Source organism: Tachypleus tridentatus, chromosome 6, assembly GCF_004210375.1.
Source record: "Tachypleus tridentatus isolate NWPU-2018 chromosome 6, ASM421037v1, whole genome shotgun sequence".
NCBI classification, from domain to species: domain Eukaryota; kingdom Metazoa; phylum Arthropoda; class Merostomata; order Xiphosura; family Limulidae; genus Tachypleus; species Tachypleus tridentatus.
In genome coordinates, this window is record NC_134830.1 from 86,252,907 (window position 1) to 86,278,948 (window position 26,042).

Sequence of the window (26,042 nt, forward strand, 5' to 3'; positions counted from 1 at the left end):
TGGTATCTTCAGAAGTGTCCACCTCTTCCACTTTTTAGTTGGCTCTCTCTATGCAGGCAGTCATATTCTGACTTGGTACACCCATCTATCCAGATGCTTTCAAACTTCTTCAGGTTGAGGAGAAGGTTTCTCCAATTTAGTGTTCTTTACCCTCTTGTTGTGATTACAGTGAGACATCAGTGTATGATTACAGGTTGAGATGCACTCATAAATATACACAAACACGTCTGTGTTGCGGTTTAATTACCCTAGCCACCAATGTTGGTTATAGGGACCATGGCCCTATAATTCCAACCCTGAGAAGTGGAATCCCAACTGTCTGGTTGGGATGTGACCAATATTGATGATAATTCATGTAAATTTCTACCTACAATACATGAATTAAGTTCTGGATGAAGAGCATACCTTTTGTACATGTGATGCAGTTATCCCACCATAGTGCTAATCTTCTGTTGACACAACTGTGACCTATGCAGATGCTTTCTGTATGGATAATGCCCTCACTGGAAGGAGGTAAGTATGTTTTTGTAGTTTACATTTTCTTAAAGTAAAAATGTGTTTCCAATAATACTCATCTCCACACACTGTCATACCCTTCCTCTCCACCAAGAGCCCATGTTGTATGCTGCAGTTTAGGAAAAAAGTGATAGCATTATCTGGAGGAGGTGCTTATATGTAGTAGCATAACAGAGGGTACATTGACATAGGGGGAAGAGTGTCACAAAACAGATATTGCTAATGGCAGTTAAGTGAGATGTAACAGACTAGAGCAAGCAAAAAAAAATCAGCTCAATGCTTAGGTGGGCAGAATGAGAAACCTTGTTAGTCAAGTAATAGCTGTAATGTGAGGAGAGGCAAGTATTTTTGGAAATACATTTTTTATTTAAGTTAACTTGTAATTGATTTGTAAGTACTACGTTAATCTTGCGTCTCTGCAGAAAGACGTGGTTTTTGTTATTGTTGTTGTTTCTTCTTCTGACACTTTTCCATTGATTACTATTTGCTTATTTCTAAGTAAGTTTATTTGAAATTTGGCAGGACTATACCCTGGTCCAATAAACCCAGAAACCTTTATCATTTTTTTTATTTAGATCTTTTTAAGGAATTTATGGGGGGTTGTAGGTTATACAACTAAAAAAATGTACATCTTTGGCTCCTTTGTAATTGTATTTATGGCAACCATGGTAAGAACTGGCACAAATTTAAATTTTCATGCACCCAACTCATTGACTTACAAAAAGCTTGGATTTGCCTATTTTTGTTCTTTTTAATGGGTCATAGCTCACAAAAAACATAATTTTTGGGTTTTTCCAATATAGTACCTTACTTCCAATCACATAAATAGTTATTTAGTGCTGCCTTGAAGTTCCAACCCATCTGGAATTGACTGATTCCAATGTACTTTGTATAAAAATCATCATATGACAAATCTCCACAAAGAAGAAAGTAACATACTCTGTTGATGCATGTGATTCCCTCTGTTCAATTCTACCAAACTATCTCTTTTTATTTGGCAATTCTTCTGTTGTAATGTTTGTGCTTTCTTTGAGTGCTTTTTAAAATTTTTTTCCATGTATTTGTATTACATTTTCTCAAAAATTTACTCTTTTATACAGTAGTGGTGTTTAACTTCTTGAGGTATTTTAAGGTGGATTTATTTTGTATTTGTACTTGGTTACAGAACTTTATTACAAAAATGTTTTATTGTTTCTACCAACTGAATTGTGTTTTATCATTCATTTTGCATTAAGCATTCTACCACTTCAGGATGGAAATTAAGTTTAGTTGTTTCTTTCTTTCTATACCACTGATAACAGGGTTCTTTTTTATTTTAGGATTCATCATACTGGTGTATTATTCATTCATTTAACTATATTATTTTTCTTCCATGCATTACATCTTATGCATAGTTTATTGTTAATATGCACTTATTTCATATTATAAATTAACATTTATTTCATTTTGTTATTATTTTTCTTTTATACTTCTTCATATTAAGTTGGTTTGTGTGGAATCTTTGAGCTGGGATCTGCACTAACTTATTCTCCAAATTTTTCCTAATATTGTACATACTTATTGTTAGGTTAAGATTTGGTTATAGAGTTTGGTGATATTCTTTGTCCTGCACTGTTTGACTAAGCTTGACATGTGTCCATTATTTCTGGTTTACCTGTAGTTCTACTTACAGATTAATTGCTCATTAAATTTAATATTTTTTTCAGTTTAGGCTTAATAAGTGTTTGTTACTTTTGTTTTAATTGTGGTTATTGTTATATTTCTGGGTTAATTAATAGTTTGGTTAATTATTTTGCTTTCTCCAACACATAACATGTATTACATATGTTTATTTCACTACACAATTTCTTATCGTTTCTTTTATTAAATTGATAATTTATACATCTTATTCTTTATTTCATTCATGTGAGCCTTATAGAGCTAGAGTCCACCTCCACCTGCTCCAGTATTGCTTGCCTTCCTTGTATAATGACTGAACACATTTGAGATTTGATCAGTCTTCCTCCACCTTATCATTGATTGTATTCCTGGTCTATACTTTTGATGAATTACATAGCCTTGTTTTGGCCAATTTACATGGAATTTAGTACAAAGATATTCTTTGCAAGCCTCAAACAGATATAGACAATTTGGGAATTTTTGTCATTTGCTTTATTTTTGAGTGAGGAAAGCTCAGTTTGGAGTATTTGTGAACTATTTATGTGCATATTAATCAACTTAAATTGAAGTTGGTATAGGTCCAAACAAATGATATATAGACGGCTTTTGATTTTTGTGTTTTTAACAGTTTTTATTGTATCAAGATTGGCCATGTTGAAACATTGCATTCACTCACATATGTTAGTCTCTTTAATTCTAGGGTTTTAGTTCTTTATGGAAGTATGATGCATTAATATACTCTTAGCCTTATATACATAATTATGTGCAGTTAGTACAAACTATTTAATTTCAAATTAATAAAATAATAATTCTAAATTAATAATATAAAGATTGTAACTTGTTTGTTTTTGTTCTTTTGCTAAACTTGCTTCAACATTTAAGTTGTAGCGAAAGATAACGAAGTTTTGGAATTGTATAATTTAAACATTTAATGTGGGTAATATTATTTGTAAGTTAAAATAAGCTCCAGTTTTCCAAACAATAATTCTGTAGGCAACAAAGTTTAATGCTACTGTAGCAAAATAAAATAAATCCTGTTTTTTAAGTCTATCCTTAAGTATGTTATTCTGAGGTATAACACATGTCTTACAATGCTTTGTGCATTTTTAAAGTTTGTGTTTCAGAGATGTGACAGTTGAGCTCTTCTGCAAAATAGGTTCATAATTATGCACACTTGAAAATAAAATACTTGGCTATTTACAAAAATATTTGATGTGAACAAGATAACACTTCCTGTTCATAGCATGTGAAAGCATGAGTACAGATATATTAAACATATGGCTATGTTGCCTTGATATTTGTTTAAGAAAGATGTAAAATATTTAGGGTTTGAGTCTATTTTCCAGGTATGTTCAAGTTACTGCAAGAAATTTATATTCCTAGACTTTATGAAGATATATTGCAATTTCATCATATTCTTGCATAATTAATCACAAAATATTTTTATACTATTTTATACATTGTAAGATACAATTTAGAAGAAAATGTTTTGTCATTTTTAAAAATGATAATGCTTTATACTTGCTAATATAAATAATGTTTTTATTTATTTATTAAAAATTGATTACTACATTTACTTTTGTAATTCATCATATCATTGAGAAAGCTGAAATGGCTAAATGGATAAAGAACATTGGTTTTTGACTGTTTGTCCCATGATCAAAGAGTTGCCTGTCACAATTTCCACTAGACAGTAAGAGTTGTAGTGTTATGGCATTACAAAACATTGTGCACAATGTTTAAAATAAGAAACTTATTATTTACACTAGAGAAAATACTTAAGCAGATTGTAAATTACAATGTAAAATCAATAACTTTATATCTTATTCAAAAAGGATACAGGTATGCAATTTTAGATTAGAAACAACACAGCAATTTTTTTTTTTCACTTTTCTTAACACTAAAGTAGCACAAGGGTTGACATTGAATGCTTTTGGCTGATTATTCTTCCTCTTATCAGCATTTCTAAGGAATGGTAGTAGGTAGCCATGGTAGTTTTTCTATAACTTAAAAACTAACAAATATAACAAAAGAGCACGCATTATGGTGGCAATGGAAATAGAAATAATAAGACAAACCTCCCTATTCAAGATTTTTATTAAGAACTGTCCTGTAGCCTAAATTACAGGTACAAAATATGTGGGTCAGTTTAATTTCCAAAGTTATAACAAAAAATATGAAAAACTGATTGCAAATTTTATACTCAAAACAGAAATTGCTATTTTAAAAATAGTAACTTCATCTAATTGTAGTTTTGGCTCAGTCCCAGTAATTTGCTTCAATTTGCTAGGGTTCTAACTTTTCTATGTGTGTAATTTTTCATAATAGTTTAGGTGTTTCTGCTAAAGACTTTGCATTGTCTAATTCATCTTTCACAGAAAAGTTCAGATGGTTTTGTCTGAATACAAAAGATGTAATCAACGTTTTCTCTTGTAACTGTCAGTTAACAACAGGAATTGTGTATTGAGGATTCACGTGTCCAACCTGACACAAATTTGGCATAATTTGTGTTTAAACTATAGTTATAATTTTGTGAAAAGGGGTCTTGTTCAGAAAAACATGTTCTTGCAATTGTATCATGACAAAGTTGTAGTGTGGTGCTAAAGAATAAAAAAAAATAAATAAAAAAGATTTGTCACAGACTTCTTTAAACCAGTGTTAATGAAAAATGCTTTGAATTGTTCCCCGCTGTTTCATTTTCACATGCATACTAAGGAGAGTTGAGCTTATAATAAGATATATCTGCAATAAAACATATACTTTTATAACCTACTCCTGCCTCTTTTTAGCACCATTATTCAAATGCATATATATATATGATTGGAGTCCATTTTTGATACAACAGAATACAATTGCATTATGAAATTCAAGTCAAAACATCAAATTTTATCAGCACAAGTATATAAACTATAGAGTACAATGTATACATTTATGATACAGATTATTGAAACCTTCTAAAAGTGCTTGAAGTACCATGTTTTATAAACAGCACTTTTTCCTTAGTATCTAGGTAATTATCATAACTTCAGAACACAAACATGGTTAGTTTAGTGTACAGGTTTAAATTTGTGTGGGGTCGTAGTGAGCCCAAGGTGGTATTTTAGGGTGTATAAAGAAATTTTATACACCTTTTTCTCTGATGGTATTAGATACTTAAATTATTTATGGTTTAAGCAAGTTTTCTTCATCTAGTCTTTGCAGCATCTCTGTAAAATGCATCATTAGATCAGCATTTGAAACATTTCTTTTCATATGGAAAACTGTTAATTATCTCTGAAACAGTTGTGAACACCTTTTATTCATTCCAATTGTTAACTATGATCACCTGGGATTATAAAAATTGAATGGTATTTCTTTATAACCATTTGCTTTCTGAACATGTATGTGAAGATGTGAACTTGAGTTTTGTGCAAAACAACATTGCTTCATGTGAAATGTTTATCATTTCTGATGAAACTTTTAAAATGTATTAAAATCAATAAATAGTCAATGGTCTAGAGATAAATGTGACATTTTGGTATAGTTATATCAAGATCAAAAAAGCACTGTTACTCAGAATGTAGGATTTTGCATATAGGTTTTAAAATATTTTAGAAGCCATATCTTTAGACTACCCTACAAGAGTTTCATGCCTCCAGCATGGCTTAGGCCTAATCAAATGCTTTGCAAGCCTTCTAGAAAAAAATGACTGGAAAATGCTAATTATCAAGTCATGACAGCTCAAAGTTAATGAAACTTCAATTGCACTATGTAACACAATTTTTTTTCTGGGATAATATGTGTTATTTCTTAATTGCTTATGTTGTAAAAATACAGAAAATGGCCATTATTGCCTTCAAACTTTGCTTTTATGACCTGGATAATGAAATTTAGAAATTAACCTATTTTCTATGTAAAAATGGACAAATTTGTATTTACATAAAGCCTGAATAAAACAACATATGAATCAAGATTTACATGTATTTATACTAAAGTTATACAAAAATGCTTAGAAGTAACTAGTGTTTCAAGATTTGCAACTGTAATGTAAATCTCTTTCATGTATCAGCCCCCGAATATAGTCTCCCATCGTGTTTTCATTATACGCTCCTTGGTTGCAGCGTTCAAAGTCCAGTATATCTTGGTGAAAGTGCTTGTCTTGCTCCTCTGAATATGCTCCCATGTTCTCCTTGAATTTATCAAGGTGAGCATCAAGGATAAGGACTTTCAGGGACATCCTGCAGCCCATTTTGCCGTATTTCTTCACCAGAGCCTTAAGCAGTTCCACATAATTTTCGGCCTTGTGACTGCCCAAGAAGCCTCGAATTACTGCGGCAAATCTGCCCTAAGCTTTTTTTACCTTCCTACTGAGCTTCTTTGGAAATTCTGTGCACTCCAGGATCTTCTTTATTTGTGGTCCAATGAAGACACCAGCTTTGACCTTTGCATCAGACAGCTTAGGGAAGAAGTCCCTATGGTACTTGAAGGCTGCAAACTTCTTATCAAGAGCTGTGACAAATTGTTTTATAAGACCCAGCTTCATGTGCAATGATGGGAACAAAAAACATCTGGAAATCCACTAGTGGGTTACACTTGACATTGTGCCTCCCCACAGAAAACTCAGTCCACTGTGGCCAATGCTTCCTCTTGTAATGCACTGCAGTATCCCTTCTGTCCCAAAAGCAAAGACAACAGGGAAACTTGGTAAAGCCTCCTTGGAGATCCATCAGGAATGCCACCATTTTAAAGTCTCTGATAACCTCCCAGCCATACTCATCATACTTCAAGACTTATAGCAAGGTTTTGACACTGTTGTATTCTTCTTTGAGGTGCAATGAACGAGCCAGTGGAAGAGACAGATACTTATTCCTGTTAAGGAGCAGCATAGCTTTGAGGCTTCTGGATGATATGTCAATGAAGAGGCACCACTCGTTTGGGTTACAGGGAATTCCAATTGCAATGCACAGACTGGATACATTGTGGCAGAAGCAGAGCCCATCTTGATGACTGAAGAAGCTTGAAAAATGTCGGTAATGCTTTCTCTGACTTGTGACTTGCACACTTTTATCTAACAAATCCCACTCCTTGAATCTAGATGTCAAAAGCTTGGCATTGTTAGACCAAGATCTCTGATCAAGTCATTGAGGTCTTTTTGCTACTCAGCACTGAATCTACCTGGAATGTTCTTGAAAAATGGGTAAATTTGAAAATTTCATTACTGAGGTCACAAAAGCAAAGTTTGAAGAGAAAAATAGGTCTTTCCCATTTACTTTAGGCATAAGCAATTGGGAAATAACACTTTCTGCCCAGGAACAAGAAAAAGTAAAAATTTTGCTACATAGTGTTATTCAAAATATGATGAGAAAGTGTAATGGCAGTATTGTGATTGTTTGGATAATTAGAATAAACAGAAACATAATTTAAAGTAGTTGAGTATTTCGTATGATTATGGTAATAAAGTTAATTGACCAAATCTAACATTAGAAGGTTCAGTAGGATTGATTTATCTAAGCATTTCTGTGTGTGATATCAGTCATTTTTCAAATAAGTGTGTGTTACTATGTAAGTAAACTGTATTTTTCTTTTTATAAGTTTAATTTAATGAAATATGGTTGGAACAAAATAATTGTTTTCAAGTAAATATTGAAAAATAAAAATTTTAAATGTTATCTAAGCAAGTTTATAAGCCATTGTGCTTTGAAGTTCAGCTCATGGATTTCATTTTGTATCGTATAGATCCCGCTGTCTAAAGAAGAGAGGATATTTGCAGGAAAAGAGGTGCAGGTAGTTGGAATAGAACGGAGGATACTATCACAAGATGGCAGCACAAGCATTTGGCAGGCATTTTTCACTACCGAAGGGTGTGATTTTTGATGCTGTATTTTTGTTATTGCTGGTTAACCTAAACACATACTTTATGAGTTGTTTTTATTTTTTCAATCTAAGCTATTATTATACCACTTGGACTTAATGGAAATCATTGAAAATAAAAATAAATGGAAATGAGTGTTATTCTAAGTTTTCAAACATGGTTCTGAATTTTTGTAATTAAATGCCAACTATACAGCAGGCCTGTGCTACATACAGCCCACAAGGTGGTCTTATCCAGTCCACAGGGAGTTTGTAAAATATAAAGGAATCTCAGGTTGTTTTAATTTTACTTTTGCTTCAGATGGTGTGGCTCTTAAGTACATTTAAAAAATTGCTATCTGGCCAATGCCCTGGAAGAGGTTGCACATGCTTGCTGTACAGTCTAATAAATAATAATGAGATAATCTTAAGCATAAATTTTATAATTATGTAATTGTTTCAGTAGATGGTAAGTAAAGTTATTGCAGTACTATAGCTGTTTGTGACACTTGTAATGTATTTACATACAAGTGGAAAATCCAGAGTTTGATAGTTACACAGCACATTAATGAGGTAATTCTTTAAGCATAAACTTTATAATATTGTAATTGTTTCAATCAGTGGCAAGTATAATTCATATAATACCATGACACTTCTGATGTATACAGGCATATGAAAAATCTGGAAATTTTTGTGGAATGCCATCTTGTTCCAGGTCATTCAGTAGATCAGTGTAAAATCAAAGATATCAGCTAGCAAACTCCTTTGCATTTTAACACATTCAACATTTAGGATACATACATACATTTGTTTGCAAGTGCTCAAAATAAAAAAAAAATTAAAAATTACGTGTTTTAAATTATTATTATTGCTATTCATTAAATTGAAAACACAATTGCACTAAACTCCTATCACCACTTGCCAAAGATGATCTCAAACATCACAGCAGTACATATGTTAATGTATTTTTAGTTGTACAATATTTTCTTCCCATACATCCAGAGCATGTGCCATATTTGAAAGTTATACAGTTGAGTTAGTAATGGTTATGTTTTACTTTTAGAAATACTGTGAAGATAATTCATTACTGAAAACAGGGTTTCATTAAATAGAAAATTGAAAGTTTCAGATATTTTAGTTTGTTTCCAAAGGTTTTGGAGGTATTTGTGATGTTTGTGAGAGAAGTGCTTGATAGTTGGGAAACAAGTTTTATCATTTATGTGTCCAGGCATATCACTTCTTTTGATGTTACACTTATTCATCTTGTTACATTATTTGTAAAGATTAATTTTGGTTTAACATTGTATGCAAATATATGTATACACACACACTTACATGTGTGTGTGTGTTTTTAGTTTTGTTTTTTTGCATTGTTATCAAGCAATGTGTAATGATTGTCTGTTCCATTGTAGCAAGGGTCAAAGATTGTTTTATCAACACTGGGATGCACATTATTCTCAGTTTCTAATCCATGATGTGAGCCATGTTGTATATAAATAAGAATCCCACTTCTGAAAAATCACAAAATTAGGAAGGAAAGTGTAGGTTTAGTGTGACATTATCCAAGGTGGAGAAAAACAACTAGTTGGAACTAGTGTTATATAATTATCCTTCACTATTTGTTGGATGTCCCTAATTATGCAAACTGAAGCAACTGAAGAAACATTGTAGAGGTATTACTGTATAAATGAATATTTATGAGCAAAATTTCTCGTTAAAGTCTGTTGACCTTGTAGATGTTTCGATACATTAGGTCAGTGGTAAGTTTATAGATTTAAAATACTAAATTTATGGTTAGTTTTTTCCTGGTGAACAATGCACAGATAGTCTGTTTTGTGTCATTTTACTAAAACAAAACATACATACTGTACTTTTGAAAATTTTTAATAAGTGTTTTGAATGCTTTTTATTAGCATAATAAATATTATGTTTCTTAAAAATCTGTGAAATATGAGAAACAATAATTTTATATTGTTGTTATCTATATACAGCTGTTTTAATATAAAGAAAACTCTTGTTACTGTGTTACTTTGAAAAATCTTCCATTTTAAGAGGAAATCACAGTAGTAAGCCTATACATTTCTTAATAAGGGAACCCAAAGCAGCAACATGAAAGAAATGCAGTCTTTCTATATAGTAAGAATATTTGTAAATACTTTTCTTGAAGAGAGGATTTTGTTAAACATACATAACTGTTACAACACAAGCATAGTTTGAATTTTATTTTAGGAGCAAAAATATATCACAGCTTTGTTTAGGTAACTTTATGAAAATTATATGCTGTGTAGTTCATTTGTTGTGAGTTGGTGATTGTTATAGTATTGCATCAATCTACTAAAAAGTTCTAAGCTTTCTCATTATTTTAGTTCATTATTATTGCATGACAGTATCTAGTGGCATGTAGAACATTGTTGGCTTCTTTCAGGCTGTAAGTGCCTATCTACAGTGTAGTTTAATGTGTAGTTAGGTACATTTAGACTGTGTGATTGTGAGTCTAGCAATAAAGAGCATGTAGTGGTTGTGTTTAAAATGAAATTACCACAAATTGTATTATAATAACAGAATAGTGAAGAATAATTTATTGTGTAAATTGTGTTCTGAGGTAAACAAACAAGCCTGAGTGAACTTTGACAAAACAGAGAGGCAATTATTTAAAGCTCTATATACAACTGTAATTTTAAAGTGAAATTATCACCTACTATGTCATAATAACAGAACAGGAAGAATAATTCATCTTGTTAAATTGTGTTTAAAGCAATTGAATCAGGCTGTGTGGAATTTGACAAGAAAAAAATGTGAAACTGTAATAACCAAAAGTGTAATGAATATTTGTGTATATATATTGGACTTGGCTTGATATGTTATTTTAAAACAAATGTACTATGTGTTGTTTCTTTATTCTTGAGATTTATCACTAACAGGTAGATTCCTGTACATGGTGACTGGGCCTCACAGAGAAGGTTCTGTACTTTTACTTTATTTCCCCTGGGATCTAAACGTCCACCAACATGTTTGCTGTGCATGATGATCTGTGAAAGGGAGGAGAGGATCCTGGTGACTGATGGATCCAACACCAACACACCACACCACTTTGGCCTTGAATTCCCATAGACGTGTGGTAATGGGGTGGACCACACAGGATCAATCAGTTGATCCTGTTGGGCTAGGGTTCCCTGAGTACTAGTGTTGTGGACATTGTGTTTGATGCTGGTGTTTAGGAATAGTGTTCACAAAACTGTCACGGCAGTATCCTTGTTTATTATTGTAATATGTTTCCTTGTAGTGAATGTTTCTCTCATGTATTTAGGTCTTCAAACTCATCCCCTTCCTTCTTAGCTATTAGAACACAAGTTGAACATTTGCCTCTTTCTTTTTCAACTGATCATCTCTATGACTACAATTGCCCTCTTATACTGGTAGAACACAAACTTGAGCTTCATCCAGGTCTGTGTGGATTCAACACTTTGTCATTTTTCCTACAGAAACTTGGAGTCCCTCAGGGCTGTATTCTGAGTGTCACACTTTTCATTATAAAGATTAATGCCATCAATACAGTTGCAAATGGACTTTTTGTTGATGACTTTCACATCTCATGTCAGTCATCAAACATGAGGTTTATTGAGCAGCAGCTACAAACTGCAATCAGTCATATACTTAAGTGGACCACAGCAAATGGTTTTCAACTTTCTGTCTCTAAAACTGTTTGTGTACATTTCTGCTGCAAACTGGGTATTCTTCCAGATCTAGAACTTGTATTGATGATGCTGTACTTCCTATTATCCTTGAAGCAAAGTTTATAGGTCTCATATTTGACTGTAAATTAAACTTTATTTCCCATATCAAGCAGCTTTGTGTCAAATATATAAGAGCACTGAACATCCTCCAAGTCCTCTCTTCTACCTCTTGAGGAGCAGATCAATACTCCATGCTGAAAATTTATCGTGCCTTTATCCAATCCAAACTTGATTATGGGTCTATGGTTTATGATTCTGCCTGAACCTCAGCACTGAAAATGCTGGATCCTATCCACCATCAGTGGCTTGGGATTTGCACTGGGGCCTTTGATACTTCTCCAGTCTAAAGTTTATATGTGGAGTCCCAGGAACCCCCTCTGTATATTTGCCATTTGCAACTGTCTCTTATGTACACTTCCAAATTTTGCTGTTTACCACAGCATCCTACTTGGGATTGCATTTTCCATCTTCAGTGGGCCACACTTTTCTATAATAGAAAATCTGTCATTGTTTCTTTTAGCTTTCATATTTGGGCACAGTCAGAAAAATTGGATATATCTATGAATAGCATAGCAGTATCAACAGTTTGACCTCTTCCACCATGGCTAATTATACTGTCTCCAACTATGACCTATCTTTGAGTCATCTGAGGAAGATCAGTACTCTTGATTGGAAATATTGCTCTTTATTTGCTAAACATCTTTCAAACAATTCATCTATTCCCATATATATGGATGGTTCAAAACCAGGTGACTCTGTTGGTTCTGCCATGGTTTGTTACCATTTGGTTGTAGCACACACAATCCCCTCTACAGTTTTTGTGTTCACTGCTGAATTGTATGCTATATATCTTGCCTTAATCATATTTAAACTATGCAATTTCTGGATTGTATGATCTATACTGATTCACTCAGCTGTCTATTGGCCCTGACATCATTCCATGCTAGTTACCATCCTATTCTTATCAATATCCAAAACAAACTGGCCCCACTCTCTCTCTATCATCTATCTCTGTCCAGTTTTTTTGGATAACAGGTCATGTTGGTATTTGTTGGAATGAGCTAGCTGGCAGAGTGGCGAAGTCCATCTGCTCTGGCTCTATCACCACCGTCCCTGTTCCATACATGCACTGTGGTCCAGTTATCAAAACTCGACTGTACACCATTTGGCAGTCGACCTGGAATGAGTAACAAAATAATAAGCTTTTTCAAATCAAGCTTTCTTTAGCTCTTTGGCCATCTTGTTTCCATAAAGATTGAAGGGAGGAAGTTATTTTGGCTAGACTACTCATTGGTCACAGTTTTTTAACTCGCCACTTACTTTTATCTGGTACTGATGCACTAATGTGTTGACTGTGTAGCACTCAGGTCACAATCGTACATATTTTATTATCATGCCATTGTTACAACCTAGAACAATAATGCCATTTTAAACATATTTTTAAGGTGGGTTTGCCCCTGAATTTAGCCAATATCATAGGTGATACTGGCTGCCTCACTCATGTTTTTACATTTTAAGAGATATTGATCTTTTTAACTTAATTTAAGGTTTTTATTGGACTGTACACTGTATTAGCATGATTTCTTTTACATATTTTAATTTTATTTTGACTTGAACCCAGGACTGGAAAGGCCAACTTCAGGTGACTGACAGCAAATTTGAACTTAATGCTTCAGTCTTGCTGGCGGCTTTTAATTTTACGTATTTTATGTATTTTTACCTTCATTTCCATATACCATTATAGTATACTACATCTTGTTTGGCACAGATAGCCTAGTATCTTTGTGCCAATAAACATGAAATACCTACCTACCAGATAGTCTCATTCACTTCACTTGCTCAACAACGGCTCTGACAAAATAGGCACAGCTAATGATCAAATCAGAAATATAATGTTTTGAATGTTAATGCATGTAATTTAATCAAATATAAATACAGTACATTATGAGACTTAAGCAAGTCCAAGTGTTATTATAGTTTTAGATAATCTTCAGATTTACATAATATCAATTTTTTTTTCTTTGTCTTCTCAACCTTTGTTAGTGACAGATGCATTAATAAAGTATAGTTTATTCAGAATCTAAGTATACTAGGTAATTTAGTTTGGTAACAACAGCTTGACTGCTAGAGATTTTTCAAACAAAAATTCTTAACATATATTAAATGGAAGTCATGCTACACCATTATCAGAGCTTACATAACAATGTATTTTTGACAACACTCCTTCATTCATTTAACATCTGTTGTCAAACAATTATGAGAAAAAGTCTCACTCAATAGTAAGGGCTTATTCTTGGTGAATGACTATTATATTATCATCTGAAGTTAAAGAAAGGTACAGTGTACCTCTAATGATTATGTCCACAATATGTCATCCTTATGTTTCAAATGTTCTGTTATTGAACACAGCAACATCTGTAACTAATGACTTGGCAAGAGGAAAATGTCCAAATAACAATGAATTCTTGTCCTGTCTGTAAGTGGTCATGTGGGCAGTTTATTTTTCTGTTCCTTATCTAAAAGGGTAATGCTTTTCACTTGTACAGACTCCAGTGTGACTTTGGACATCAGTGTGGTGTCTTAAGAAATTCCCTTATTCATTTTGCCTCAGTCTTTATTTTCACTGTTGCCACATTTGGTTGTTGCATGCCAAAAATTAAACTGCTGTAGGAATATTGACTATAGTATCCTGTTCTCAGCTTCATCTTAGTGCAAATCCTTTCTGTTAGCATGAAGTGCTTTTGTGATAAACAGACTCATCTCTAGCCTTTAATCTTGTTTGGAGTTCCTTTCCAATCTCATAGTTTTGTAATTATTGTCTGTGCTTAAAACCTGAAGTCACTTTCATTTTAAGATTTCTGATCTGTTGGTTTTTCCTAACAATGCTGCACTTGTCTTCTGTGTCAAAAAGTAAAGAGGCTCATATCGTATGAAATTTGTATTTTGTTGTACTATCTTTAACTGAACACATTCTACAAACTATCAGTTCAGTGCTTGCCATGTTTTGAGAGTGACCAACATAATGACAGAAATTCTTTTACTCAGCCAAAATCTTTCTGACAAAGTGCTTCTCACCTCTACAGATCTTCAAGTAAATATGTCAGGTGTGGGAGGCCTCTGTATTGGACTTGTTTTTATGTGTAATTTTTAAGGCACAACCTCTCATCTTTGGATCTGGGGCTGCAAATTGTTTAATGGAGGTTTTGCCCATTTACAAGGTTAGATATATCTTTTATTTATATGCCTGTGATCCTCTCCATTTTTGCAGCTAAAGGCTTTGCAAGATCTGAAACATCGAGTATTGGTATTGGGTTTTAGTGGTGACTCTTCAGGCCAAGATGTATTCCAGAAAAGAAGTTGCCATAGTAAGAAAAACACTATTTCTAGCAATAGTTGACATGCATGATGTTCCAAAGATGAGGTTCTTATATTTAATTTTCAGCTTGTTAGGTATGCTTCCAACACTCTCTCTTCAAAGCCTAATTGCCAGTCATGCTGCATGTAGCTCTGTCTTGACCAAAGAAGTAACTAATTTTACTTTGATATATGTGTATTTTATATGGTCATAAATACTAAAGGAAACCCTACAGACATTAAATGAAATCAAACCTATTGGTGTGTACATGAGACAATATTTTGTTTGATCTTGTACTGTATAATTAACTATTTTGTGTACAAACTATTGGTACTTTGCATATGCATGTGTGTATATACTTTTTTATTTTAGAGGTAAATGTCATAGAATTGACAGTTTGGTTGTTTAACCATTATCATTGTTAATTTATTAAATTTTTTTGCTTTTATGTATTATGAATTGTGTGATTGTCTTATCTTTAGGTACTTTCAGATTTAGTTGTGAGATATCATATTCTGTCTTATGAAACAGCCTACTGTAATTTACATTGTAACCTCCATGTAGCTTATTAGTTTAAGAATAATATTTCACCATCTAAACAAATGATTCTTAATTGATGTTCTTATGTAACTTATTATAACTTATATAGTCTTCAACTTCTGTAATTTCATAAAATAAGATTGTTATTTATTTGTACAGATGTCTAGTTCAATTAAATCAAGAAGGATCGCCAGTAAAAATGAAACTGATCCACAGAACTTGTGCAGGTACTGTGAGGATTGCATACAGAATTTACAATAATTGGTTCTTTGTGAAAAATCACAATGGATTATTACATTTAGTAGTTTTAATGCACAAGTTTCCTTGGCTATCAAATAAATATTTGCAGTGTTCAAAAAAGTCTTTGTTTTTTAAGAATAAGCTGATACTCTGATGTACTACAAATTGTTACATATATATGTAATTGATACAAATGAAGAACAGGAACAATGTTTGAAGAATGTACAATGAAAATTTTATTTGGCTAATTGCCAAAGCTAAACAATTTTATATTTTAGAAACTTTACATTGCTGTCATAGAGAGCAAAGTATATATGGCAAGTAGGAAGCTTTATAAGAAGATTTAACTGATTAAAAACTATATTTGAAGTAATATATAATGCAATAAAAAATATATTGATTAAACAAAACATAAAAGTGTTGTTTCAATGAATATAAAGATATTATTTCTCCCACTTTATGAAGGATACTCCTAAAAGATATCACTAAATGTTACCCCTAGTTGTGGATTCCTGTATGTGGTGAGAGGATCTCCCAGATAAAATTCTGTTCTTTCAGTTTACCTCCTCTGGAATCTAAACATCCACTCATGATTGCTGTTATTCGCAACCTTTGAAGGGGAAGAAAAGATTTTGGTGGTTAAGGGGTCGAACCCTAATGCACCACTTTGACCTTTAATTCCTGTGGACTGGATATCATTGAGGTGGCTCCCCAGAATCAATTGGCTAGTCCAAATGGGCTAAGGTCAACCAAGTACCAATGTTGGATGTTCTTAACAGGTGTTGTGGACATTGTGTCTGCTGCTGTTATTTGGTTATAGTGTTCATGAAACCCTTGCCATTGCTGCAATGTCCTTTTTTGGTATTGTAGTGCATTTCCTCATAGGGCTCCATGGTGGGTAGGATCAATAGTCACTGAAACATTCTTTCTTTATTATGGATCCCCCTAATCCTATTCTAAACAAAATAATGAAAAACAGACCATTGATAAACGACCACATCTTGAAGATGTGAAAAAACAGCAATTTTCAACTTCAACATCTGTACCTCATTTTCTTATATAACATTCCTTATCAGACAAATTTTTAGGGTGTAAGGCAAATGCCTTCCTTTTTCATTCAGAAAGGACTAGAGGGACTTGCTGGTTCTCCTAAGTCAGTCAAAAAGCTACTTTCTAGAGACATCTTGGTGGATACATCCATTCCTAAACACATTTAACTCCTCTTGCATATGAAAGCCATTGGGGATATACCCATTGAGGTTACTCCCCATGCTACTTTGAACTTGTCACAAGGAGTTATTTTTGAGAGGGCTTTGAAGATCATTCCAGAGTCAGAAATTGTTGCTGTTTTCTGCACTCAAAGTGTTTTTTCAATGAGGAGTATCTTTTCTTGCAAAGATGGAATTACGGTGCTAACCAGTGTCCTAATTTTCACATTTACATCACCACATCCACCTACCATGATCAAAACAGGTTATCTAAATTATAAAGTGTGTGTGTTTTCTGAAAGCAAAGCCACATCAGGCTATCTGCTGAGCCCATCAAGGGGAATTGAACCCTGATTTTAGGGTTGTAAATCTGTAGATTTACTGCTGTACTAACGGGGATTACAAAGTATTGTCATATATTCCAAACCTTCTCATATGTTTTCAGTGTCAGTGGTTCGGTCATTCAAAGACATCGTGTCGTGGTTTTTGATGTGTGCTACTATTTTTATGAGTGTGAAACAAACCCTCATTGTTTTAATTGTAGTGGCTTTCACCCATTCTACTTTTGTTCTTGCTCAAAGTGGATGGAATGAAAAGAGGTACAGCATTTAAAAATGGTTCACAACATTTTTTACCCCAAGGATTGAAAATTACCATCCACCACTCCATCTCAGACGTATGCTGCTGCACTTCATTCCACTGCAACAGTGGAAGTGCAGACAAATCTCTCCATGCTTCCAAAAGAATCATTTTTAAACCATGTGAAAAGTCTTGCCCTCCATGGTTAAGAAAGTTGATGAGTCAAAGTCAACGCTCATCTCTATCCCTTCCACTCCTTCCAGCAAATCCCTGGATCCACTTCTTTTGGTTCTGGGCTTATACATTTCCTCATATCCATCTTTTTCTCTGCCCCCTGAGATACAGAACGATTATTTGTTCATGCCCTTAGTTGCTGGAATCTTCTTCTAATGACAGACACCAGCCAACTCAACCCAGGCTGTTGATAGACCCTACTTGTAATAAAGAGAAGAGACATGGTTGAAAACAGAAGACTCTCTGCCCAATTGTCATCCACATAAATAAAAATGGCTACATTGATACAGTAGAACTTCTATTTTAATTTAAATTATATCAAGACACTCATTCATTCCTATCATCCTGCATGTCTTTCCTGATTTTACTTGAAAACGTCAATCTTATGTCAGTATTTTTTGACCTTGAGAAGGCTTATAATACTACGTGGAGGTATGACATTTTGCGAAACCTCCACTCATATGGGTTGCGTGGCCATTTGCCCATTTTTATTAAAATTTTTTAATGGGCAGGTGATTCCAAGTTCGTGTGGATTCAACACTTCCCCATTCTTTCTCTCAGGAACTTGGAGTCCTGCAGGGCTGTGTCTTAAGCGTCACACTTTTCATCATAATGATTAATGCCATCAGTGGACCATTGCCCCTTACATTTGCAAACTGTGTCTTTATTGACAACTTCCACATCTCATGTCAGTTGTCAAATATGAGGTTTGTTGAGAGGCAGCAACAGACTGCCTTCAATTATTTACAGAAGTGGACCACATCAAATGGTTTCAACCTTTCCCTCTCCAAAAGTGTTTGCATGCACTTTTGTCATCAGCAGGGTATTCACCCCAATCCTGAAACCTGTGTAGATGAAGTTGTGCTTTCTGTGGTCTTTGAAGCAATGTTCTTGGAACTTATCTTTAACCGTAAGCTGACCTTTATTCCACATATCAAGCAGCTATGAGTCTAATATAAAAAGGCACTGAACATCCTCCATGTCCTCTCTTCCACTTCTTGGAAGTTGATCAGTGTTCCATGCCAACAATATATTGTGCTCTTATTTGATCAAACTAGACTATTCTCATGAACTCCCTCTATACCTTCGATATTTGCAACTGTCTTTAATGTATACTTCAAAATTTTGATCTTCAACTTAGCATTCCACATTTGGTTGTGTTTTCCTTCCTCATTAGGTCATGGTTTTTAATAATAGACGGTTTGTCATTGCCCCTTTTAGCCTTCATATCCAGGTGTGGTTGGATGAATTGAGATTATCTTTTGATGACATAACAGTATCCACAGATCAGTCCATCCCACCATAGCTAATTACTATCCCTAAATGTGACTTTTCTTTGAGTCATTTGAAGAAAGTATATACTCCTGATTGGAAATATTACCTACTATTTGCTGAGCTTTTTTCAATTCATCCTTCCATTCCCATTTATACAGATGGTTTGAAATCAGATGACTCTGTGGGTTCCGCAATTGTTTGCCGTGATTTAGTTGTTGTATGCAAAATCCCCTCTACACTTTCTGTGTTCACTGTCAAAACGTACACAACTTCTCTTGACCTGGATCACATTGAAGCTATGCAGTATGCAAACTGTACTATTTATACCAATTCTCGTAGCTCCCTGTGTTAGCTTTGGAATTGCTTCATGTCAGTTCTCACCTTATTCTTGCCAATATTCAAAATTGACTGCCCCATTTCTCTTTAACATCTACTTCTATCCAGTTCTTCTGGATACTGGGCTATGTTGGTATTTGCAAGAATGAGCTTCATGCCAGTTGGCAGTCGACTTGGAGTAAGCAACGTGAAAACAAGTTTTTCCCTCTATTAATAAAAACAAATAAATAACCCTCTATTGGGCTTTGGCAGTCTTTTTTCTGTAAGGATTGGAAAGAGGAAGTTGTCCTAAATAGACTATGCATTGGTCACAGTTTTTTTATCACATTGTTTTTTTAGGTTGGACTGATGCACCAATGTGTGGTCTGTGTGACATTCAAGTCACAATAATCTACATTTTACTGTTATGCTGTCCTTATGACTCTGAACAATGGCATCATTTTAGACGTGTTTTGTCCACTGGTTTGTCCCTAATGCTGGATAGTGCCATTGGTGATGGTGAGAGTGTCCACTTTATAAAGGTTTTTAATTTTTTGAGGGTAATTGGACTGTTTAATGTTATTTAAGTTTTTAATTCAAAAATTAGACTTTGTTTTGTTTTAACATGATTCTTTTTTATTAATTTTAATAATTTTCTTTATTTTTGATTTCTGTTTGGTACATATAGCCTAATTGCTTTGCACTGTAAAATGCCAACCAATCACTAAATGTTCATAACTTGTCATAAAATAATTTTAAATGAACACTAATAACCCAAATGGAATTCAGTAACAGATAACTGAAGGAAATTGCTGATTTAAATTAAAATAATCATTGCCAAATAGAGATGAATGATTAACTTGTGTTTATGTTCTGCTTTGGAAAGAAATATTAATTTCTTATACAAAATGATATATATTCATATCACTCATTACAGAATATAAAAAGTTAAATCTACTTTTAAAGCTCTTCTCTTGCTGTTTATGTTTCATTCCTAAAGTTTCCATAGTAGGATTCACAGTTATTTTATACTGGCTATCAGACAAATTAAGCTTTTATTATGAGTTATAGCCTTGTGAAATACAGGCAGCTAAGTTTTAATTTATTTAAAATAACAGTGATTCTTTAATGCTAACCTTTGTAAAAAAATACCTGAAGCTGTATGTTTATGCTGTAGCTTTTCAAGTAAAATTGATTTTGATATGACAGCATATTTGATATCTAAAAAGAACTTATTCATAACCAAAAAATGATCTCATTTGCTATCTGAAAATTATCTTGTAATGCCAGTCTTATAGAAACCATACTTAACTTTGGTTATTGTAAGTTTGATTTCAAAATTATGCAGTAACAGCAGTGTTTGGAAACTTATTATTAATTATTTAGTGAGTAAACAATAATTAATATATTGTATCCCATCTTCAGAAGTTTCATGACACTTTGAGTATATGCCATCCAGATTTAAATGTTTTTTATTGCAGTGTGTGATAGATATATTTATATGTTTTCACATTTTGCTTTTAACAACTTCAATATTATAACCTTTTTCCCTTTAATAGAAAAAAAACTGAAGACAAAATGTAATTGGAAAGAAGATCTGCAGTTTTGTTCCTTGTATCTAGATAAAAAGGTAAGACATACCATCTAAATCTGTTGTTCTTTTATTTTCATAATCGGTGTATTTAGTGAGTGAATGTTGAAATAAAATTTTTAAAAAAAATGTGTTTGTGGAAATGCATATAGTATATGTTCTTACACAAAGCCTTTTTCTTCACTTTTCAATATCTTCCTTTTCTGTTCTCTTTTTCTTCTTCCTTCCTATCTTGAGGATGTGGAATAAAATCATTTGGACATGTAAGGGTTGTTTGCCTCTTTCCATGTCTTTCTTTTAGTGGCTTCTCATTTCAAGATTTATAGCTTTTGTCATTTCTATCTGTTTTTTCCACTTGACTATCAGGGTCAGATTATTTATTAGGCAAAGTGCCTCGGGCCTACAAAAACTATGGGTCTATGAAAATTTTCATATTGAAAATATTTCCATAAAGTTTAATTGTAGAGGGCCAAAAAATAATAAGCATAAAAACATGAAATACATATTTTACTGTAAAAACTTTATTACATCATTAAGTTATAGTGGAACCCCTCTAAGCAGCCACCCCTCAGATTCGGTCACCCCTTGAAAGCGGTCATTCAATCACAGTCCCTTTTTTTGTTTACATAATCCTTAATTATGTACAGTGGACCCCTCTAATCAGGCCAGTTTGCCTTGGTATCGAAGGTGGCTGCTTTAGAGGGGTTCCACTGTATATGATATATTTTTGTGTGACTCACATTCACATAAATATACAGCCAATATTTAACTACAGTGTACTAACACACATAAATAGCTAGTATACATTATATGCATATAAATACTTAAATTCCAAACCAGAATTTATAAGTCATATATAATTTATAATTTATCTAACTTTTGTTTTAACTTGTATGGCTGGTAGAGCCTACGAAGATAAGGTTTCTAGGTCCTATGATCGTCTTGATCTCACGCTGCTAAATGTAGATGAACAAGTTCAACATCTCAGACACTTATTTACATATTCCAGTTACTCCTTTGTTTCATTAATAAATAATGATCAGGTTTATCAACTTTGAACTCTTGCCTTTGTGATTTTTTTTTCCCATCTTTATATCCTCAACTGAGTCATTGGAGCCTTTGCTAACTATTTCCACAGTATTGAACTTTGTTTTCATTCTTATGTGGATGACTGGTTCTTTCTCACCTCTTCTCAACAGTGTGATTTTTTATTCAAGAGTCAGCTTATCTGGGTAGGCTGGTGAAGTTTTCAAGTTGTTTCTTTTACATATTATAATTTATTTTGGATGAGTCTGCTATTTATTACATTATGTACATTACATATCACTATTTTAAATAACCGGAAATTTTAATTTGTATTTAGTAGTTAATTAAATATTAATATGTATTAAATTTATGTTGTTTGCCAACAAGATATATACATGCATTTTTTTTTTAACACAAATATATTTTAATATATAGAAACAAAAAAATTATATGATTTATAATACCAGTTATTACTAATAGTTATTGCAAATGATGGTTTATATACAACAGTTTTACATACTCACAAACTATATTGAGTTTTGTATCTGGTCTAAAACTGAATATTTTATTGATGATCCAGGTTCATGACAAGCAAATTCTGAGTTAATATTATCACATGCCTTGCTTAAGCTAGCTAGCTTTATTGGCATCCTACCTTTACAAGCTGACTTTTCCAGCAATGATGTCTAATATCCTCATAGGAATACTAACATCTGAAGTTGAATAGTTTGTAATGTTTGAAATCGATAAATGTCCCTGGTCAAATTCTGTAGTTTTCTGATTAATAGGCATTAACTACAACTATAGCCTTCTAGACCTATAGCACCTGACTGTAGCTGACAACAATAATCTCTTGTCTCCCAGCACATTAGTTTTCATATGTAAATCACGTGAGACTCTAGAATATTCACCAAAGTTTGCTTGCAACAGTACTATCAATCACTAGTACATGAATTGTTGATTTTTATGCACAAGAATATTCTATAGCTAGGACTTGCATAATACACAGTCAAGAATATACATTGCATGCAAAAAAGAAAAATATACAGAAACAAACGTATACATTAAAACAAATGTACAACAGTAACCTTTTACATTCCTGATTCTGACTTGATACTTGATCCATCATGAAATGTTTTCATTTCTTGTCTTATTCATACTTGGCCTTCTCACCATTCTTCTAGGGGACATGGAGTATCTAGTCAACTCAATTCTTACCTCTTAAATCCTTTGTACATGAAAGGTTTCTTCTCTGTTGGGGACTCTTACATCTCTAGACTATCTTGTAGATCTTGGCCAGGTTCATATGAGAATTTTCAATGGATTTTGAGCAACAAAAAACCCCTGAAGATCCTCTGTTCTATCTTGTAACATTGCTGCCTTCTTTTATCTAGGATCTATATTAATAAGTGGATAATGGAAAAATGTGTCAGCATCCTAGTTCTGTCTCTCCCAGTCTAGAATTTGATTCTTCATTGACATCTTCAGGATCTTTTTTGGATTTTGTCCCACTTTTTTCAGTGATTTTGTCCCACTTCATTTTTTGGCTGGCTCAGTCTTGGTTCTCTTTTTATCATTGACTGACATTCTGGGCACCCTTTCCTCTGCTTCCATCTTGTTTCATTTTTGCTCCAACCTCAGATGTCTCTCTTTCTCATGGGAATGTCATTTTTCACCTTTATGTGTGGCAGTTGTTCTTCTCCTTCTCATCAGTCTGGTTTCTCTTACCATGTTGCTCTTATATACCATTTCTACTCTTTTACCTATCAACAAAAGTGACATGGTTTTCAACACTGGTCTATCCACCATTTTCTACAACCAGGATATCCAACTATTTTTTACCTATTGACCTTCTTTACCTGGTTGTTGAATCAGAGATTGTAAGTTTCTACCACCACAAGCTATCTGGCAGACTTGTCAATTGCCTTTTGCCTTTTCTGCAATGTACATGTTTTTCCCACTTTTTTCTAGTTCTTCTTAATTCAGAATTCCCCTCCAATATCCAATTCCTTTGCCCAACTGATCCTTATACCATCTCTCTCTATTTTCCTCTCTTGCATGTGGCCATTGTAACTCATTTTTTGATTTTATTCCCTGATCACATGTGCTGAACCTAATTCCTTTTTATTTCCAGTTTGGGCATTTAGGTGTTATTTGGCACATACAATTACATTTCAGGATTCCCACAATCATTTATTCTTGCCATAAGACACCTTTTCTTCCAGAGATTCTGTGCTTACTGGATAGATTCTTTATCTCATCCTAATCATCTTCTCTTCCCTGGATAAAGATGCTTGCAAACTTTATCACATCTCATTAGATCAAATATACCACTTGACTCACTCTAGCCTTACACTTTTGAATTGAAAAAATCTTAAACAAGGTTCTCCAGGTTAGTATCTGGACTATAACTAGTGCCTTCATCTTCCTTTATCTATAATATCTGCTGATTTTGTATTCCTCCAGTCTGTTCATTGTCCTTAATAAATAAGTGTTTTTTTTTAACTTTCTTACATGTTTATTACTATTCTCCCATTTATTTCTAAGATCCCATACTATAGATGGTGTCACCTCACAGAATATACTTGCTAAATCTGCACTGACTCATAAGATAATGAAAAGCATTAAATCTATCTCAAGTTTCCATGTTAAGCAGGGATTTTACAAGATTACTAGGGAAATGTCTGCTCACTTCCCCAACTCATGCATGCTTGCTTTTAAATTAAGTTTTACAGTGACACATGGTACTTTCTCTGGTAAAATACTTTTTCTGTTGTTAAGTCTGATTGGGTCTGGGCATCTCTTTGGAGTCTCCTCAACACAACTTCCTTTTCTTCCTTTGATTTTGAGTAGAAAATGTAAGACTTTTGTCATTACCACTTCCTTATTGCTGTGTCATGAGCTTGGAAAGTTCCTCACCAGTCCAGTCACTGGTCCCTCCATAAAGAGAATATGGGTGAGCAACACAATTTAGTGGGAAGTAATGCTGTAATGTCCATGTCATTGTTATGCAGATCACACTCTGTTATGTAACATGCTAATTTCCTGGTAGATTAGCCAATAGGATGAGACAATGGTGTTCTCATATAACAGGAAGGGACTTAGCTTCTATTTCTGTTTATAAAATGAGTAAATTGTATAGCAGAATACATAACATACCAATCCTTCTTTCGTACTTCTATTTAATTAAAGGTGTATCATGTATGAGATGGGTGAAGTCTCATGAGTGTTACCAACCAACCACATGATTATTACATCATGTACTTGTGTATTTCACATTATAGCATGTCTTAGGTGAGAGGGTGAAAAACATTAAGTTAGATGCACAATAAATAACTACTGTGTGAAGTGAGGTATTTATTGGAAATACATTTTCAGGTAAGAAAATTTTAACATAGGTCACTAATCTTGGTATTAAAACAGTTTATAATTCAAAGTTTTATATGATGTAAGTTATAATTTTAGAACTGATCCTATTTTTTTATATTTCCTTCTAATACTTTCGGAGTGGTTAAACAACCAGAAACTAAACTGTAAATGTTGTTGAATCTTTTATCATCATTCATTGCTGAGACATAAGTGAGTGATTCATATATACCACATGTCCTTCTTTTGCAGATATATTTATAATAAATGAAAAGAGAATTTTACTCCCACAAGAACCTGCAGAGGGTTTATTTCATTTTGATACAGAATTATAGACAGATTCAGAAGTGATCATTGTTGTCTGAGTGGCTAACAATTTTGAAACATATTTATAGTTAATTACAAAAGCAGTTAAATTTTAGTAACTTTGAGAGATTCTACTGTGACACATTATAAATTGTTTACATTTTAAAATGTATACTTGAAACTTCCAAGAACTTCTTGAAAAGAAGTCAGTCCTAACTCAGTTATGGTTTGCATTCATGTTGGTCACATATTGTCTCTTGCTCTTTGTA

At 33.3% G+C, this 26,042-nt stretch overlaps 1 protein-coding gene across 4 annotated transcripts in view; it reads left to right on the top strand.

Annotated features, from left to right (window-relative positions):
* The window catches only part of LOC143252955 (ciliogenesis-associated TTC17-interacting protein), an 86,095-nt gene that overhangs the window by 48,877 nt on the left and 11,176 nt on the right, over positions 1-26,042 (top strand). For all 4 annotated transcript variants that reach the window (XR_013029271.1, XM_076505903.1, XM_076505901.1 and 1 more), the window contains 3 exons: positions 7,891-8,015; positions 15,793-15,860; positions 21,044-21,114. Coding sequence is in view for 3 of the 4 variants with exons in the window: in XM_076505903.1 (XP_076362018.1) it covers positions 7,891-8,015; positions 15,793-15,860; positions 21,044-21,114 (264 nt within the window). In the remaining variant the exon portion in view is untranslated. The remainder of the gene's footprint in view (positions 1-7,890; positions 8,016-15,792; positions 15,861-21,043; positions 21,115-26,042) is intronic.